Source organism: Mixophyes fleayi, chromosome 1 (assembly GCF_038048845.1).
Source record: "Mixophyes fleayi isolate aMixFle1 chromosome 1, aMixFle1.hap1, whole genome shotgun sequence".
NCBI lineage: Eukaryota > Metazoa > Chordata > Amphibia > Anura > Limnodynastidae > Mixophyes > Mixophyes fleayi.
The window spans coordinates 70,404,884-70,424,830 of record NC_134402.1 but is presented as its reverse complement, the minus strand read 5'-3'; the positions used below and the strand labels follow the sequence as shown (position 1 = coordinate 70,424,830).

General features: G+C 38.6%; 1 protein-coding gene across 8 annotated transcripts in view; it reads right to left on the bottom strand.

Annotated features, from left to right (window-relative positions):
• The window catches only part of MICU3 (mitochondrial calcium uptake family member 3), a 120,038-nt gene that overhangs the window by 76,958 nt on the left and 23,133 nt on the right, over positions 1-19,947 (bottom strand). For all 8 annotated transcript variants that reach the window (XM_075196252.1, XM_075196286.1, XM_075196260.1 and 5 more), the window contains exons 2-3: positions 3,760-3,913; positions 1,883-1,914 (exon numbers count right to left, since the gene is read on the bottom strand). In XM_075196252.1, coding sequence (XP_075052353.1) covers positions 1,883-1,914; positions 3,760-3,913 — 186 coding nt within the window. The remainder of the gene's footprint in view (positions 1-1,882; positions 1,915-3,759; positions 3,914-19,947) is intronic.

Genomic DNA, 19,947 nt, shown 5'->3' with positions numbered 1-19,947 from the left:
TCCTTAATGACTCAGGTCCTATGCGTATACAGATGTATGCTCACATTACGTTTTCATAAAACTGCAGATAATCGTTCTGCACCTAGACATTGTGTAAATTAAGTACATAGTGAAACTTTAAACATTCTACCTTCACTTTATGACCACCCCTTTTCTAGGAAAACACTGCTCATTGCATCCTCATTTAGATCTTAAATTAGTGAGAGAGAAGACAGAATCGCACCCTCCCATACAAGGTGCCACAGGTAATCCATTAAAAGTATAGGTCATGGCTTGATCTCGGACCACTTCAAAGGGCACATAAAGTCCAAATCCTTTTGCAGATCTTACATTGTCCACATTCAACAAGGAACGCTGTGATCTGCTCAGCTCTTTCCATGAGATGCCACCATATTGGCAGACAGAACTAGCGCTTCTTGTTAAAAAAAAAGGTGCATCCACATAAAAATATTTGCATGTTATTACAAATGTACAGTTATGTGCATTTGTAAAACAGCTTTAGTGTAAATAAGGGGTAATTATGTTGTCCCTTTAAGGGCAGAGACAATCCTTGCTCAGGTGTAATCCCAGGCCTATGTCCAATTACCAACTCTATGCACTTTATCCTTGCATTTTGGAAAAAAAAACAACAAAAAAAACATAAAAAATCATCTACTTTGACCCAGTTGGTATGAACAAACATGTCTGTAAGTAGGTCACCTAATCACGCACTGCCCTCCACCCCTTTTCTACTTTCTGACACTGGTGTGATACAGAGTATTTAAGGAGACAGTCTACTCATGAGATTGTCTTAGGACAGGGTTGCATGTGACAGATGCAGTGTCGTAGTGAAAGGAGCAGGGTCCTCTATCAGCACAAAACAATGAGTTCAGGCTACTGTCAAATATACCTGTGAAGATTGTGGTGTTAAACACACGTCTATATGAACTTGTTTCACTGACTGCAGTGGCTGTAGCTGCTCCAGCTGACACATACCCATTACAACTATTTCCTACACAGATTGATTTTATATATGGACATTTAAAAAGGTAACAGATCTACTTTAATTGAGTTCAGTTTCTTATTTTTGTGTTTGGAGTCTATTGCTGAGTTTTGGTCCATTTTACATTCTGAGTTTTCATGCTTCTATTGAATACTCAGTGATCATAATTAGGAAAATTAAAAAAGAAGCAATCACCGAGATAAACATGGAAAATGATACATTTTGCAATTTACGTCAAAAATGCAGACTAAAAAAAAAAAAGACCATTTACTTGTGTAGGCAGAGCTGCCATATATTAACCTACATGCGATTCAGCAAGTTAAATGCATGTACAGCATGTAGATATATTTAAAGCAAATCATCATGCTGTAGTGATGGGAGTAATGATCAATTTGATGATGTTGAATGCTGTTTATTAATAATAAAAAAACACCGCTTCCTACCGCCCTACAAAAGTGCTGCCAGCATCTGCCTACCTATGGCCGCTAGAGCAGAACTACAAGTGCCAACATGCCTTGGCAGTCAAGGCCCACTGGGGCCTGTAGTTCACTGTTGTTGATCATAATCATCTTGTACCAGGGTTGAGCACCTGCAACAGATATTCCTTCTGACGGACATGTCTGCTGGTGCTTCCACCTCTGCAAATTACATGAAATACTTTTACTGTACTTTGCCTATGTTGAAATTCCCCCTCCCTCCCCGTTCCGTCTCTCTAAATGTAGAGAGTACTAAGTGTAAGATGCGTCTACATAGGGACTTACGTTGTATTGTTTTTCATGTGCATGCACAGTAGGGGATGCGTATCTTACGCAAATAAAATGGACTTCCATCCAACTCTACATGAGGCCCATAGTTGTATTTTGTAATCTGTGTGTTGATTTAATGTATTTGAACACTTACTTGTCTTGAAAGTGTTTTCCACTTCTTAGTACCTGGAATATCAAAAATACATATTAATAAAACAAACATTTAAACAAAAGATTCTGCATATATAATACACTTGTACATTTCCACATGTTATTCTCATTCACCTTAATTCCATTGTTCACAGAAACATCAGTGGGATTAGGTGAAATAATTTCAAATACCCATTGGAAACATTCCTGCTCCTTAGTTAGTAAGATGTATACCATATACTAAAATATTTTTAACAATAAAATATGTCCGATTTATAAAAATATATTATTTTGTTCAGCAAAACATATAAACATAGGTTATTCCACAGACATAACCTTACTTCTCTTTAAATGTATAAACATCCTTAGATTCTACTAAACTGCTTCCGGAACAAAGGGTAAATTAATGTGGACCTTACCCTGAAGAAATATATATTGCCAAGATTACCCCATAACCTCAGACCTAACATAAACCCCAAAGCTTTAACCCATGCCTAAATCATAAACATACACACATATTCTTATACCTGTCTCACAATGTAATTGTACCAGGGAAAGCGTACAGAAAACAATATTCTTTTGTTGCTCTGCGCTCTTCAACAAACTTGACAAACTATATTTTTTGGATACTGTTTAAAAAATTTATAATTTCACATATAGCCTGTTCAAATAATTATTTTAATAGTATTTTATATATATTCTAATAATTGAATTATTTGCAGTAAATATATTTTTTCAGATATAAAAAAAAAAACAACTTACTTTGGAATATGTAATAACAACCAATATTCTCACTGAAATAAACTGGTACATACAGTACACATTTGCTCACTGGCAGCTGGTATCTGACTGTTCTGTGCCAAGCCCAAGCTTTTATACCCAAGCTGAGTGACATCACAAAGGCTATTCATGATGTAAATAAGTCACATGATCAGCCTATACACAGCTATTACATTTCAATCTATCTGCATTTAGTAACTAAATGCAGAGAAATTACATAGCTATTTATAATATTTTTATGGTCACTAACACTGTTTGAGAAACTAAGGGCCCCATTTACAAAGCTCAAAATGACTACTGCGCAGGGCTGCGATTAACGCAGCTATTTCCATCTAACTACATGGGTGTAGCAAGACAAGTTTTCACTGGCCAATGGAAAGAGCTGGGCATTGTAAAGCCATGCCTTACCAATTACTACGTAGGAAAATATATTGATAGATACTGGAGTACAGTGATTTCCACTCCATAAAATGATATGATTTTGCACCAGTGACTTTTTTGGCTAATTTAAGCCATACATGAGGCTAAACAGAGTAGTATTTTGGAAGAAAAAGTGGCAAGCTTTAAAAGAATGGAGTATGAAAATGAAAGTGTAAAGCAGTAAGTAGCGGGTTGGAAAAACCTAGGCACATTTCTAATTTGCGGAAGTGTCTTCGAGGATCGGAGAAAATACATGCTCGTCGATTTGGGTGAACGATTCTGGGCGCCCCAGTGTAAAACCAAGTCAAGGCATTTGTGGTAAGCATGGAACGTGCTTTCTAAATGGGGTGCTGTGTGCTAATTAAAAACAAGAAAGTGCAGCTAGCAGTGACGTGCGGGAAGCTAGCTGATACTTATACTGTGTTGTATGAAATCTGTCGGTCCTTAGTTAACAGACTCATCCAAATACATGTTGGAGGGTAATGCTTAATTTTAGAATGGATCACACAGAGTAGTATTGTGAGGTTTTGCTTCCCCTTTGCCTTGTCTGTGGTTTTTATCATCATTATAACAATCCCTCTAAATACCAGGATTATTGTGTGCAGTGTGATGATTAGGTTTATACTTTATATTGTACATCATGTTTTTCTATATTGAAATGTGCCGGTAAATCAGACTTACTCCTTGGCTCGTCGGTAGTGACTGATTCGAGGAAATCTTTTGGGGACATGTACAACTGTCCATCATATTCTAAAGATGCATATCCGCGAAACCGCTGCTCCCGGGAACTAGCGAACATGTCCAACTCCTCAAAGTCGGATCGATCTGCTGAGCTCTGCAGGAAGAGGAGTAGAAATGTATATATTTTATAAAATTCAGTGAACGTTAAACATTGTTATTACAATATTGTAATAACAATATTACAAAAATAACAATAAATAACAAAACAATATTAATTTGGCTAAACTGACTTATGTGAATACTCAGTACATCATCTTACAATTTGCTAATAAAGCGTTTCCAATAAAAAAAAATTAAATTGCACACCTTGTTTAGCCAACCAATCATTGATTATATGGATGAATTTAGCTGGGTAAGACGAGACTAAAATGTAAGGAATAAATTAAATTGTTTTAAAAAATAAGATACAAAAGACAACCAGGGAATACTGCTCTATACTGAGGAGCTTACCATCTAAAAATACCTCTAAATAAAAGCATTATGAGAAGGGTTAAAATCTATTAAGGAAGGGTAATTAGCTTACAGTATGTAGAGAGGTTGGACGTTCCAGAGATAAATGGCCAGGGACTTATATGTGGGGAGTTTGTATGTTCCCCCGTGTTTGAGTGGGATTCCTCTGTTAAGGAATTTAGACTGTAAGCTCCAGTGGGGAAGGGACTGACGTGAATGTCAAATATTTACTGTACAGCGCTGCGGAATTGTTGGTGCTATATAAATAAATGGTGATGACGATGGAGGCAACGGAGCAATGATGAATTTGAAAACGTTTTGCTGGCTTGGGATGTAAGAACAGGCATAAGTGGGTAGGGATATATCCACGTTGGTATTTAGTCATAGCTCTATCCTTGGCATTGTAAGTAAATGCACCCTGAATTAGAAAAATATGCAACCCACATACTCATGACCCTTTATCAAATAACATCTCCTCCATTATTTCACTAGGGAAAATAGGTTAATTAGTAACTCTTAATAGCAATAAATACAGAAAATAAAGATAAAAATTACATAAAATGAACATAAAATCATTTACATGTTGTTCCCTGACTAGAGCTGTTTATTTTATGCTAAGTTCAGCCCTGTATGTGTGATTATGCCCAAGCTGTATGTGAATGAAAGTTTTGAAGGACAACATGATATATACTTTATATATTTGTAAGAGCTTTAAGCACTTTAAAGATTGCCTGGTTGGTCCTGTGAAATCTATGTGATCCATGAGGACACAGCCGTCCAAAACAAGCCAATCATCTTAGCACCCAGCCCTACAACAAGTTACACTACAATGATGGAATTCAAGCTCTGGTATTGGGATGTGCTCACATACAAAAGGTGACATCAGCTCTTCAGATGAACATGGAGCTTAATAGAAAATTAAATCTAAAGCTCCAAATGCTTATCAAAATACTTAGTAATAACATTTTCAGATATAAATGTCATGTTTCAGGAACTTTCCGTGTATGAAGATATTTGAGATATAGTTGGGGTCTAAGCATTTTCCTTTCCACACCCAATTCCTTGTCTTTAAGTCCTTTGAAGGTCCATGGTGTGCAGACACTGAGACTGAAGTGACTGATGAGCAATCAGATTTCTCTGCTATACCTCAAAAAAGATGAGAGCTTTAATTTAATAGATGTCTTTTCATATTGGTGGAATTCAATTGACCACTGGGTTTTTTTCCCGCCGGGTTAAAAAAGGAAAAAATACCCGCGCAGGAGCTGGCGCGACCGTTTATAGCTACCGCCGCATAAAAATTTGTGCAATTCAATTCTAAAACAGGTAAGCCAGCCCCCGCGCGTTAATCACTGGTGCTTGCAAATTTTTGGGGGAGTGAAGGGGAGGGTTTAACGCGTTCATCTATAATAAAAAAAATGCATTGGCATACATTTTATTGCTAAAGAGATATGAATACCAATGCACTATGTAATCACATACCTGGTCAATATAGTTAAATCTTTTCAATATTTCATGACCAGGATGGTGCACCTCTAGACATGTAAATCTATTCAGACTGAAGAGCAAAGTGTAAGAGGAGAGCATGTAATAGTGAGGGCACTCTGTGATTCTTGAGGTTCTTCTGATAAATATACAAATTCTTGTTATTATAACATCATTTATAGCTGCAGATTTTGTTAAATCGGTTAACAGAGATACATGTTATTGATCCAGAGTACTCCAATATCAGGATATGCAGAGGGTCATATTAACACAGGTTCACTTGATATAGGTGTGGCTTATAAATGTTGTTGTTCTGATATAAGATATTTATTATAATGTTTATTTGAAAGCTACACTGTGGAGACGCCGGCTCCACAGACGGGCCGCGGGCCAATCACGGCGCCCGGCCACGGACCAATCACGGCTCCCGGCCGTGATGAGGTCATAGGGAAGCGCCCGGCCCGGAGATATCGTCGGCGGCCACGTGGAGGGCAGCCTGTTCGGCGGGAAGTGAAGCTGGAGGAAGGACGTCTGGACACAGCAGCAGCAGCACCCACGGTAGCAGCAGCAGCAGCACCCACAGTAGCAGCAGCAGCAGCACCCACAGTAGCAGCAGCCACAGTAGCAGCAGCAGCAGCACCCACAGTAGCAGCAGCACCCACAGTAGCAGCAGCAGCAGCACCCACAGTAGCAGCAGCAGCAGCACCCACAGTAGCAGCAGCACCCACAGTAGCAGCAGCAGCAGCACCCACGGTAGCAGCAGCAGCAGCAGCACCCACGGTAGCAGCAGCACCCACAGTAGCAGCAGTAGCAGGACCGAAGAGGAGCTACGCTGACGTCGCGAGCTGAGGACCTAGACCAGGTAAGACCCCAGTGGGGACCACCTCTCCCGGGCCCACGCCCGCAGGCTATCGGACACTATTTACTCGGGCCCAGGGCCTTCTGCCGGCGTCCATTAAGTCTGCCTTTCCGTTTGGTAGCTCCCGTTAGACCCAATAGGGCACCAGGCCCTGAGTAGATCCCATAGGGCGCGAGGCCCTCAGGTCACCCCCAGGCTTTAGGCCCGGTTGTTGAATCCTGTCTTTGTTCCCTCTCTCCCTTTTCCTATCCGTATCACCCTTGGGGCAGAGTAGGGCAGGAACACACACACTCTGCTTTGATATTATACTTTTCCGTGTTAATAGTGTCCTGGGTATTGTACTGTGCAATTGAGTATTGTATTGTGAGTATTGTACTGTCAATTGAGTATTGTATTGGGGGTATTGTACGGTGTAGTGGGTGATTGGGGCGTGTTGTGTCTCCCTGCAGGGGTCGGGAAGTGGTGTGTTGGGACTGATCGCCGGGTGGACTCAACTCGTCCCCGAGCCGTGCGTACGGCCTGGGAAGGGCAAGTAGGCAAGCTACGTCCCACCCCAGGGAGAAGGACCGAGGAGGGTCTCCCGAGCCGGTAAGTATTGTCTATCCCCTTTCCCTTCCCCCTTCCGTGTAGACCCTGGTGGGGCAGATCCTTGGGCGGCGGTGTGGCACGACTTCTTCGCGGGCTGGGGGAGATCAAGGTCTCCCTCGGTGCCTTGGAGGTAATGTAGCAGAGCCCTTCTGAGTTCCGAGGGCGGTTCAGGCGTTCCGCGGTTCCACTGGGGCAGTGCAGCCCTGCCCTGGTGAGTTCCGGGGTTGGTCACGGCCGTCCACGGTTCCATTGGGGTGTCTGGCCTGAGTTCCGGCAAGGTTGCCTGACGGTTCCAGGGCAGACGGTGTCTCGTGGGGTAAGACGGAGTCCGCCCGCACGCCGGCAGGAGACTGACGGTTCCGGGTGGGGACTGTGATACCTCGCGGCGCACCGCCGGCGGAGTGAGTCTTGTCCCCACACTTGTGGCCCTGCCCAGAGGGGAGTAGGGAGTTCGGGCGAGAACGTTCTCTACCCCGAACTCTTGGAGCCGCGTGGCTTGGCCAGAATAAAACGGAGAGTCGCCAAGCGGGGCTGAGTAACCCTCTAGTCCTGGGCGGCATTCCGGACACCCCCTTCCACTTCCCCCATTGTTTTCGTGCCACTGTTCCTCTCGCACGCAGGAGGGACCGTGACTGCAGCAGAAGCCTCCTGCACTTGACGGGTTCCGCCCATAGCGACCCTCGGGATCAGGTGAGAACCTTTCCTCATTACAGGGGACTCTTCGAGACGTTCTTCAGGAGTACCGCTCTCACAACACGTTAATTCAGGGAGATTAGCAATTATCTATAAAGTAGTCCCCATCTAATACATCTCTGTCTCTAAATAAATAGGGTATTCATTGCAATTCCATTTATATTTCCATTAGTTTGTAATCAGTACATTGTTTCATATATATAGAGCATAGATACAGGCTGATTGTCTACCTGGAGTCTAAATAATTAGACTCCTCCAGGTCTCTTATTATACCGGATAGCCTGCGTTAGGCTAAAAATATCACCCGTTGATAGTGATCTGCAGTCAGTAGACCATTTAATATACATGGAGCACGGACACAGACTGATTTTCTCCCTGGAGTTTTAGATAGTTCTATTTCCCAAAGTCTCTTACTCTAACGTATAGCCCACATCAAGTTGAGAGTATCCCCCGTTCCCTCAGTTTGAGATCTCACTCATACATTAAAGTTGCAGCATATAAGTATATAAGTAATTTTACACAGCGAGGCGAACGCCGACGCGCATTTCGCTAACTCGCTTTGACCAGGCAAAATTTATTTGTTACTTTACACACTTTATTTATTTTCTTTTACATATTTCGCTATTAGTAGCATTCAGGCTTCAATTATGGGATTCAGTAATATATTTGTTAATAAATACATTTTATTGCATTGCACAAATTTTTTTTTTTTACTTTTTTTTTTTTTAACTATACAATCATCTATACCATGACAAAACACATTAGTACATACATATTAGTATATTTAACATACATATACTAGTGATTAGTGTGTTTATTATTTTTATAAATTTTTTTATTTACTTTTTGTAAAAGAAAATCACCTTTTTCATGTTATGCATTACTGATAAACATAATTTATCTTTTTTTTTTACATTATTGCATGATTTCAAATAGTTTTCTTATGTTTTTAATTTATTGCACAGCCATGAGAGGTGCGAGATAAAACTGGAGATTTGACATGAGAGGCGCGTTATAAAACAATTGAATAGCTTTTAACACTTCTCTCTCCCTCCCTATACTTTCAATGGATCTTCTACTTGCCCGCGATAGAACCGTTTGTGCAAAAAAAAACCGCCGCGTTAAAAATTTCATTGAATATCGGGTAAAGTTAACCTGCTTTAAAATGAGTGAAAACCGCGTTAAAAAAACCCAGTGGTCAGTTGAATTCCCCCCAATGTGTCAGCTTATATTTTATAATCAGTGTTTATTTATAAAGCTACTAGTATCAATTACTTGACAATTGTTTGATACCGGCAGAAGCATGGTTGATTGCAGTGATAATTACGTGGATCCTGCATATGGAAATGTGCAATTATGCTAGTTGAGGGGTTGCTTTATTTAAACGGAATCCAAAAAACCCACAATTGTATGTAACATGTACCCAAAATTTTATTAATAACCACTTGAAACTAACAGGCTTTTGTGGCAATGTAAACCTTGGGACTGTTCACCTACACAGTGTTGATGAAAATGTAAGAAAAACATGTGTTGAGAAATTTTAGCTGTTTCAACTTGATGTGTTCTTTAAAGATCACCGGACCAGCTAAATGAACTCTTGGTAGCACTCACAGGAGAGCAGCACTGTCTAAGCTAAGGACTAAGCAAACAGATTGGCTGTCATTCCTGCTTTAGTCACCTCACAAATATATCACTTAGTTTGTTTTGCAACCTAATTGATTTTCAAGCTATTCAATGAAAGGTAGCAATTAGAAGATCTTTGAACTACTGTCCATGCTTCTTTTTAAGCCAAGCGCAAAGTAGGGCACAGAAATAGTTTGTTGGGAGAGAGGAACCCAGACACGTTTAACAAAGGGAACAAGCTTAAAAGATGTTTGCAGCCAGTGTCCAGCGGCAGATAGTTATCTCAAGGCATAGAAGTAAGCTGCAATAAGTAAAAGGAAATTGCCTGTCTTTAGCGCTTTCTAGTGAAGAATATTGCAGCTTTTATGTCCATATATGGATAGGAGTAATACTGAGTTAGTAGTTATGTTATAGTTATCTAACGAGAAAAAATAATTATATGAGTAGGTATATGAGAAAAAAAGATGAATTTACTTTGTGACTGCATGAGAATAAAATTGAAGTGTATTAATCAGCTGAAAATTCCATCACAACTACCATATAAAAAAATGCAAATTATCGTCCAGTGATATTAGAAATGTTTAGAATTTTCTGAATTTCGGCATAAATGTGAACTAAAATGTGTTCAGATCATCATTTAGGTTATAAAAACAGATAAAAAGAACCTTAAAAACGGTATCCTTTTGTGTGTTATTTGATTTACTATTTCATTTATTGATCTTTAGAATTAATTTTGCAATCTTTTCTAGTCTTATGAGCATTAATAAGTCTTTCCGAGGTCCTCAGAAATCTCCTTTCAAGAGGCATGGAATGGGTTCACAAACCGTCTTTGGCAGTGAAGAATCATGTTTTTAAATAATGGTGGGTACACACTACAGAGATTTTCTCCCGATGTGTTAACTATAATGATTTTACCAACGACTGATAGAAAAAAAAAAAAAGTCCTGATCAGTCCAAATTAGCATTCTGATTCATGTGTACACACTATATATGTTCTACACGATGTACCTTAAGATCTGTGCTCCTCCTCTGTCATAACCATGGGCTGAAAAGATCGTGACTCTGCACACTGCATAGAGATACAGAGATCTTATTGCTCATCGATGCAGTGTACACACTAACCCACTATCGGGCCGAATGGTCGTTTATTGGAGGATTGGTCCGATAATTGTCTGAAAACCTTGTAGAGTGTACTAACAACCGATTGTGAATGACAATCCTGACTCTAATTATCCCTTTAACTGAAGTGATAATCCTAGAGGTTCACATACTTTTCCAAGAAATGTAATGCTGGCTAATTGTTATCAATAAATGAATGAAAAGGTATATTACTCAGCTTGTAATATTCTATAGTGATAGGGCACCATCTATGTGGAACTTATATGTCCTGCTGGGGACTGCAATGGTTTACTCAGAGTTCTCCGGTTTCTTTACCACAGTTTAATAAGGGGGAGAGACTGTTGTAAATGATCAAACATACTGGAAAGAGCTGTGTAATATGTTGGTGCTATGTAAAACAAAGGTTAATAATAATAATAATAATCAGTATCAAAGTAGACCTTTCAGCCATACATACAATTATTTTATCTGGATCATTGAATATTAAAAAACATCTTTCCCTTTACAATAACAGAATGCTAATCAGTCCCTCCCTGTCAAAGTTATGTGAACCATACAACAAATAAACACCAGCAATGCCACAGTTGTAATACTACAATACTACAAATAGGGCTTATATAAAATATGTATTAAAATTGGTATTCATAAATAGTCCCAAAAAACCTTTGGTGGATCTACTCCAAGTTAATAAAAAAAGGGCATAGGCAATGTGGTTATTTATGTCACATACTGATTACATTACAATACCGTACAATTAAAACAATAATTCCATGATATTACATGATGATTGAAGTATATTCATGGGGTCAGCGGTTTATACAATGGTTTAAAACGTTTAACCTTTCTGCAAGTTTGTGTGTATTTGCCATATGTAACCGTCAGTATATATGACAGCTAAACAGAGCATATGCATCCGGCACAGGAGAGTAAGAAAACATACATTTCTGTTTTAATAACGTTTTTGGAGGGACCACAAAAGTCACAAAGTACTGAGGGAAATATATGTACAGTATCTAGGTTTAAGCGCAAACCACAAGTGGTGCTGTCTCCATGCCCACAACGGCAGTGACGATAGATTAGTAGCATTTCAATGTAATCCTATTCTGTTCATGACTGAAGTGTCAATAATTATTATTTAAATAAAGCTTTGTTCCTCTTTTAACATAATCACCCTTTGTTTGCAGCAACACCAGCTACCAGCTAATTATGTTTTAGGATAAGCTAAAGCTTGCTTTCTGCACAGAAAACAAATAGCACAGGTTTCCCAGTTGTGTACTACTACACAGGGGTCATTGCTGAATGCAAAACAGGTGACCTACGAGTGAGTAAAGCCAACGTATATAGGATTACTGCACAATTCTATGGCCAAAAAACATAAAATGGTTTTATGTAAAGCTAAAGGAAAAAATATTGCAGTGTTCCAAATGAGAACGTTCTGCATACACATACTGAGAGTCACATGTTAGTATTAAGTCTGAGGAAATCAGACACAACAACCTGTTTTGCACCTTTCTCAATTGTCTTTTTTAAAGTAGTTTGTGCTATGTTAGATGTGGGGATTCTAAGCAAACATGAGACAGATCAATCTACCTGACTTCTAGGTCTTCAACGGTTATGTTACTTCATTATCCTATAGGTAAGAAGAGAAAAGGTTCACTGCCAAGGCATTATCTCACATTACGTTAGGTCAGTAATTCAAAAGTTTCACTCAGCGGGCAAAATATTTAGTTTTCCCATACAGACAAGATTAAATGCCAGATAAGAGATTCACTGGCTGACAGAGGATACCGATGCATACAAGATGATAATACTCTAAACAGGTAAACTGAAACAATTATATCAGTTATCTAGCCCCTAAACAATACCCAGTCTTTCGTCATCCCAGAGCTACCTGCACATGATCATCAGGGGGGTGTAAGTGGGACAGGTTGGAGGTGTATAGGATAGAAAAGTATCACTGTTAATTCATTCTCCTCACTCGGGATATACTAAATGCTGTATAACGCCATTTACCTAAACAATTAAAAATAAAGCAGTAGTATTGACCTTAGTAGATTTTCATACTGTGTAAAATCATTGGATTTCAATGGCCTAAAGGGGAATTTGTCAAACACTGTTATAGTGAAAGCCAGACTTTGTGAATTCCGCGGTCTGTTTTTTTTTATAGCAGCTTAAGTGCAGCGAAAGACTTAAGGGGTCTGTTTATTGTTACCTGTTGATATTACAGTCCAATCTACTAACACTTTAAGATAATAATTAAAAAATAATAAACAAAATATTTCATGCTTTATCTTCATTTATCAGAGTAAGGGACATAGGGGATATCTTTATTACATGTGTCACTATTGCACATTTGAATTTTTTTATTATGTTGATCAAACTGAAAGATGCAAAATATAAAAATATAGGATGCAGGGGCAAGAACTGGGTACTGACAGGGATGGTTCTATGGATATAAATGCATGGGCTAGAGGGAGTGAGAGAATATGGTGGGGCTGATGGGGCGACCACTTGAGCCCCATATATCTAGTCCCATCTGCCCAGCCACAGCCCCATCCGAGACAGTTTTATAGGCTGCTTCCTATTGGTCTATGAAGTTACACCAACCCTCCCACACCCCCTCTGCTGTGCGCGCATGGTAAGTGCGATCAAAGCGGTCTCTGTACCCTAGACCGTGCGCGCATACAGACCTTTGCTATGGCTGCGCTCAATACTACCCTATTCCCCAAATCCATGCTCTTATCCATAAAAATGTCTTCATCTGTTGAAATGTCACATGACAACAATTTACACTGTGCTTTTGCACTTTCATAAATGAGGCTTTTTGGTATATGGTAAAGTATAATAGCTTTATATGTTTAAAGCCAGATTAGGTTGCTATTTTGCTTCCAATAAATATTGGTATGTGAGACTTCCATCATCAACTACAGCAGTTTCACATCATTTTTATTCCACACTAGGCCATAAAGTTTGTACAGAATTCAGAACTGTACTATATCCAGCCAAGGTCTACAAATTTATTCATCATCATCATTAATAAATCAATCTTGATACAAACAGGCATGTTAGTATTATTTGTTGCTAGAAATTCAGTGCTTAAACTAATTAATATGTGCTCTATTCTCTGAACACAATACGGAAAAGCTGGTGTTTCTCTGAACCGGAGATCATGTTGGAAGCCCAAGTTTAAGAGTGCAGTGAAAGGTCAGGAAAGAAGCATGGGATACCCACTAATGTATCTGGGTGATTATGTTACTCATGCCTTTATATAACCTTAATAGGATAAAGTGGCTGCCTTCACAGCACATGAGGTTAGACAGAACCCATTCACAACCAAATGCTGATGTATCATGTACAGGAAACAGTTCAGAGCATCAATCTGCTTCTTAAAGTTATATACCAAAAATAAACAAAGTAAAAACGCTTGTACCTTACAAGCTTTAGTTACATAATTACATATAAGTAATGTAAATGTGCAGTTTCGAAGGGTAAATGACAATCTTTCTAAATATTATGTTTTTGTTTTTTTATTTGACACTTATTTCCAATATGTAAGTGAATATAAGTGAAAGTATGAATTCTATTATAGAACTATCTAAAACCTAGTTTTGTCTATGATAACCAAAAAGACCAACTTTGCAGAGGCAGGAATTGAAACAGGGCTTGTGGTTACGCCAGGATGGGAACGTGTCACTGTGGGTTTGTGGCCTCACCCCAGGGGCATGCCTAGCACTTTTGAAGCACCAGTCTCTGCCTTAAACCCCTTCCCTGCAGTCACCCGCTCACTGCCGTGAGTACCAGCGGCAGGTGCGAGAGTTCCCTTCACCTCTACTCTGCTGGAAATACCCCACAACTTCCTGACCAATGGGACAAAACGCTCCCGATCGGGATGGTGGAGGAGTCCTCAAAGCGGGACTGTGCCACCTAAATCGGTGCAGTCGGAAGGTATGTATAGTAACGCCACATCGCCCACATTGCGGAACAGAGGTGAGTTGAATTCTCTTTTCTACGTGCAATAAAGACTAGGGGGTAAATGTATTATATTATGCTCCGGTTTTTTCATCTCGCGGGAGATCGGCGACTTTGCATGTAAAATTTAAAGCGGCGCCGGCTTGTAAAGGCAAACTTGGGACAGAGATAGTCTCATATATTCACCCCCCAAAAATAAAATACAGGACAACAAAATCCGTCTCATTGGTTCCTTTTGTTCGGAGTGGAAACAGATTACTGAGATTTTCCAAAAACATTGGGAAGTACTCAAATCAGACGAAGACTTGAATAAAATTTTGGAGAACAGAATATCGGTTACATGGCGCCGTTCAAAAAATCTCAAGGACAGCTTGGTACATCGTAACCTATCCCCAATTAAGAGGATCTCCAATAGACCTACAGGATTCCACAAATGTGGGAGATGTTTGGCATGTCAGTATATGTTAAACATCAAAGAATATAAAGATCGATATCACAAAATATGGAAGATAAATGAATTCCTCAACTGCGATTCGCTAAACGTGATCTATTGCCTAGCATGCCCATGCAAGCTTAAATATATAGGCATGACTAGCAGACCTTTAAAAAAAAGGATATTAGAACACGTAGGAAACATCAGAAGGGCGGAAAGAGATACACAAAATATGAAACAGATCACCACGGTAGCCCGGCATTTTCTCAAATGCCATGGAGGCAAACCTCAGGGGTTACAAGCATATGCAATGGAACAGATTCATATGGGCTTGAGAGGGGGTAACACCAATCTGGAACTTCTAAAAAGGGAGACCAGAAAAATCTTCCTTATGGACAGTGTGACCCCAAAGGGACTTAATGATCGCAACAACTTCTCTGTATTTTTATAATATTTTTTCACTATCATTAGGAGATATCCGGATGATACACTCACGATTAGTTACAATAGTTTCATATCACATTGAGAATAATGTGTCATAATATATAATAGTAAAGACGCAATTAATTAAACTGCACACAGTCAATAGGACAGTTCAATTAACCATTAGGGTTAACTAATGTTGATTGTCTACTATATCATAATTAAATATGCACCAGTAAGTTATCTATCACTGGAATGAAATACTAAAGAATCCGCTATAGGTTCTTAAACACACTTTTAACATTAGGATAACGTAGTGAATTTCAGTTCACACACAGTTATATTTAATTTCCACTTTAATAAAAGTAATGCTTATTGTATATTATATCATAATTCAATATGCACCAGTAAGTTTTCTATCACTGTAATGAAATATCTAAGAATCCGCCATAAGGTTCTTAAAGACAGTTTCAACATTAGGATAACGGAGTGAATCTCAGTTCACACATAGTATCATTTAATTTTCACTTTAATAATAGTAACACATAACAATAGAAAACTGGTAATATAACTTAATATATAACAGTTTTTGATACACTAGGCAGAGAACATAACAGGTCCCTAGCTAACACTTATCATAATTATTAACTAACATCAGATTCAATACTTCTTGACCGCTAAAGGCAAATTTAATATATGAGAAGTATAGGGAACTAATCCCCTCTTCAACACTTATGGGAATATAAGTTCTTCAAGTATTTCAGATGATTATGACAATGATATCTATACAACTTATCCCTAATCAGAACTATATTTCAAGACCCTGTCATACCAATGTGTCCTTTAAACAATACAGGCAGCATAATCAATTAAACACTGAAAACAATTCAGCAGCGGGTAGCTAATACGTCATCACAAGGGGAGGTTCCCCTACTATAAAGGAAAGGATTCCGGGGCAGTTAGGGTCAGCCTTGAGAAAGCTATCTGTAGTGAAACGCGCGTCGGCGATACACGCGCCGTTCCTCTCTATCATGTACTATATAATATAACAGCTATTAGGTATTAGCAGAGAGCGGGGTTACAATAGAGGGTATACAACCTTAGAAATTCTAATAGACCACTATTTGAGATAAGGAGAGGGATTTGCTAACATCATAGCCGATCTAATAGGCTCTCCCATGTGATAGGGATTCTATCTAACTCTCAGTGGATACATTGTTAGGGCGAGACGTAATTGAATGTCTGGCTTGTTTATAATAGGAGATACATATCTATGAGCCTAGACACACTATACAAGACCCACAATATAAGACTATTACGTCCCACAGTCTCTGATTTCAAATATATTAGAGATATACTGAATGTACAAACTGGTAGCAGATTATATAGAACGATGGTTATTAGTTTCATTATTTAGCTGAGTGCTTATTACCGCTATTGACGAGGCAAGTCACTATACGGATTGTGCTCTCTCATATTGGAGAAGGGGGAGTTAATATCGCTGCAATATCACCGCATAATTATAGTACTCAGTGCAATATCCCAGTTAGCCCTACAATCAGTTATATATTACAATGGGTATAGATTAATTACCCTTTAAGACCCTGACTCAACACATGAATAGAAAGGACGGCGCGTACTAGCATCTATTGCTAGTTTTAACAGTTTTTTGATTAACCATTTACTGGCTCAATTTATCATTAACAATTTTTAATATTTCACTGCTTCATTATTATTATCACTATCTTTTTAATGCATACTAATAAACTTTAATATGTTTTATTATCAAGATATCCTATGAGTGCCCCAAATAAAACACAATGGTTCTCTGTTGATTTGAATTTTGGTATTCTGTGTGGGAGCACCTTTTCTAGGTTTGGTGAATTTATATATAAAAAAATAATAAAAAATAATAATAAAAAATACAATGAAATAAATGACTAAATAACCATAACCTAGAAAATATTAGGACATTCCTGGTGCGATTTACACATGTTCTGTTTTGATGAATAATCTGATTAATAACTATCACAAGGCTTAAAATATCCTTGGAGCAAATGTGGCTCAAATGTACATTGATGTGATTGTATACAAATGCAATAATTCTCTCGGAAATAGAAAAAAATAACAAAAATAATAAATAAAAAATTGTGTGTTCCCCGTCATCTTTAGGCCTCGGACACATAGGAGTTGAAAATCAATCTAATTAAAGAGTGTTCAAAGCTGGTTATCAAAACTCCTGCTCCCAGGGCACGCCATTATACTGTACAGAGCGTTACCTATCCTGGCTATTGTAGGCAACATTGAAATGTCCACAAAGAAAAATGTTAAACTAACGTTTGTTGGAAAGTGCGTTTTCTATTCACCTGCACCATGTTTTGGAGCCACACACCAGTGACCATTTAATAGGCTTTGCTGACGAACTTTAAAGGGGCTTTGAGCATTTAATTTAAACGGCAGTGTTTGTGAGGCCTTTATCAGCCCTACGGTGGCAAAAACAGTGAGCATTTAATTTACTACCACTGGAGCTGTTTTACAGATGTTCTGGTGCTGATCCAGAACATATGCATATAGTATATTTCTAATACAAGCTTTTCAGTCTCAGTCAGCCCCTGGAAATAGCTGTGTCAAAATGGAATTGTAGGATTAGTACATACAATCACTTCCTACTTTGCAGAAAAGTACTCATCTAGAATTAGTTTAAAGTTACTGTCCGGTATTCTGATCACACTTGAACACTAGATGCTTTATTCTGTTGATCACCCATGCGTTGGGGCACAGATTGTTTTCCCAAGCCCTTAGTATTGGAAATATTTAAATGTAGTGCAAAGTAGTAATTGTACTAGTCAGAAATAAAGCAATATACTAGTATATAGCTGGTAATAGATAAACCGGTTTGTTTTTCTTCTTAATGGACATTGAAATTGTATAAATGTGTTGTTGAAGTAGGTCTGTCACCAGGAATTAACATTTTCTGAATTCAATATTACATAGAAAATAATGATATAATATACTGTGAAACATAAAATAAAATAAACTAAAATACGTAGGTTATGATCTATTTATATGTTTATATATGCCCACAATAACATTTTATGGCAACTCTTCCCTAATCACAATTCGATGTAATAAACTGTGATGAATATTTCAGTTTCGGTAATGTTAGTGGTTATGATGCTACTGTGCAAGTTCATATAAATGGTTATCAGGAGCTGGCTGGGCTGGGGGTAGGGGGGCATCTGCCCGCCAGGCTGGTCCCATAGTGGGCTACCTTGGGCTGGGTCACTGGGCCAACTGCTTTTTTCCCATTAAAATGATCCTAATAGGCTGCCGAGTCGAGTCTTGCCCCTCTGGGCTAGAATTTGCCAGCTCTCCCCTGATGGTTAGGGAGGAAAAACCAAGCTTGAAAGCAAATTTATTAGAGAAATTATTTGAACTAATTTCGTATAATAACTTTATGGTACATGTTGCCATATGGGACATATCTTGCCATTCACAACTCCCTTAGAATGACCACAGGACCCATTTAGAGTGAGGACTGCACATATGGAGAAGCAGTGATCATATTTCCCATCAGGCCCAGTTTACATATGAAGATTTCCAGTCAGATGTGGCCATCTAGTCTAAGGACTGCACATACGGAGAAGCAGTGGTCATTGCCTGATCATATTTCCCATCAGGCCCAGTTTACATATGAAGATTTCCAGTCAGATGTGGCCATCTAGTCTAAGGACTGCACATACGGAGAAGCAGTGGTCATTGCCTGATCATATTTCCCATCAGGCCCAGTTTACATATGAAGATTTCTGGTCAAATTTTAATCGCCAATCATTTTAGCCCCAGGGATGCTTCAATTTGTGCCCAATAATTTCTCTGTGTAACTTGACAGTTTTCAGTCAAACCATGTAAAATCATGCAATGCATGGGTGATAAAGAGTTGTGTTATCAAATAGAAATGCATCTGTAGTTGAAGTGATTCTTTGAAGTCAAACAATTTCCCATTATTCAGAATGTGTTATACTCTGTGTGTGTTATAATTGGCCATCAAACTGATCACAGAGTAATTAAATCACTTAATAAGATATTAACAATAACCGTGTTTGGGTATATTTAGCATTGCAGGGTTTGATAAAGTCTTGTCATTATATGTAGTGGAGGTGATAGTGTAAAAGTAATGATTGTGCCATGTGGGAGTTAGCAGGGAAGGTTTTCCACATGTGTTTAGATTAGTTTACAGCCAATAAAGGAAAATAAAGGGGCTATGACAGTCACTGTTCAATATATCTTACCCTGAGCAGCTTCTTGCAAAATTCCAAGAGTTACTCCTATATTGATATGTTTAGGCTTTTAAAATACTTAATTGTAAAATGATTTTAAAATTGTAGTGGCATAAATTATGAAATATTACATAAAAAAGTCAGTAAAATGAGTCAAACTGTCTGCCTATTAAAACTAAGGAAAAGTGGAGGAAAAAAAATAAAGAGTATCC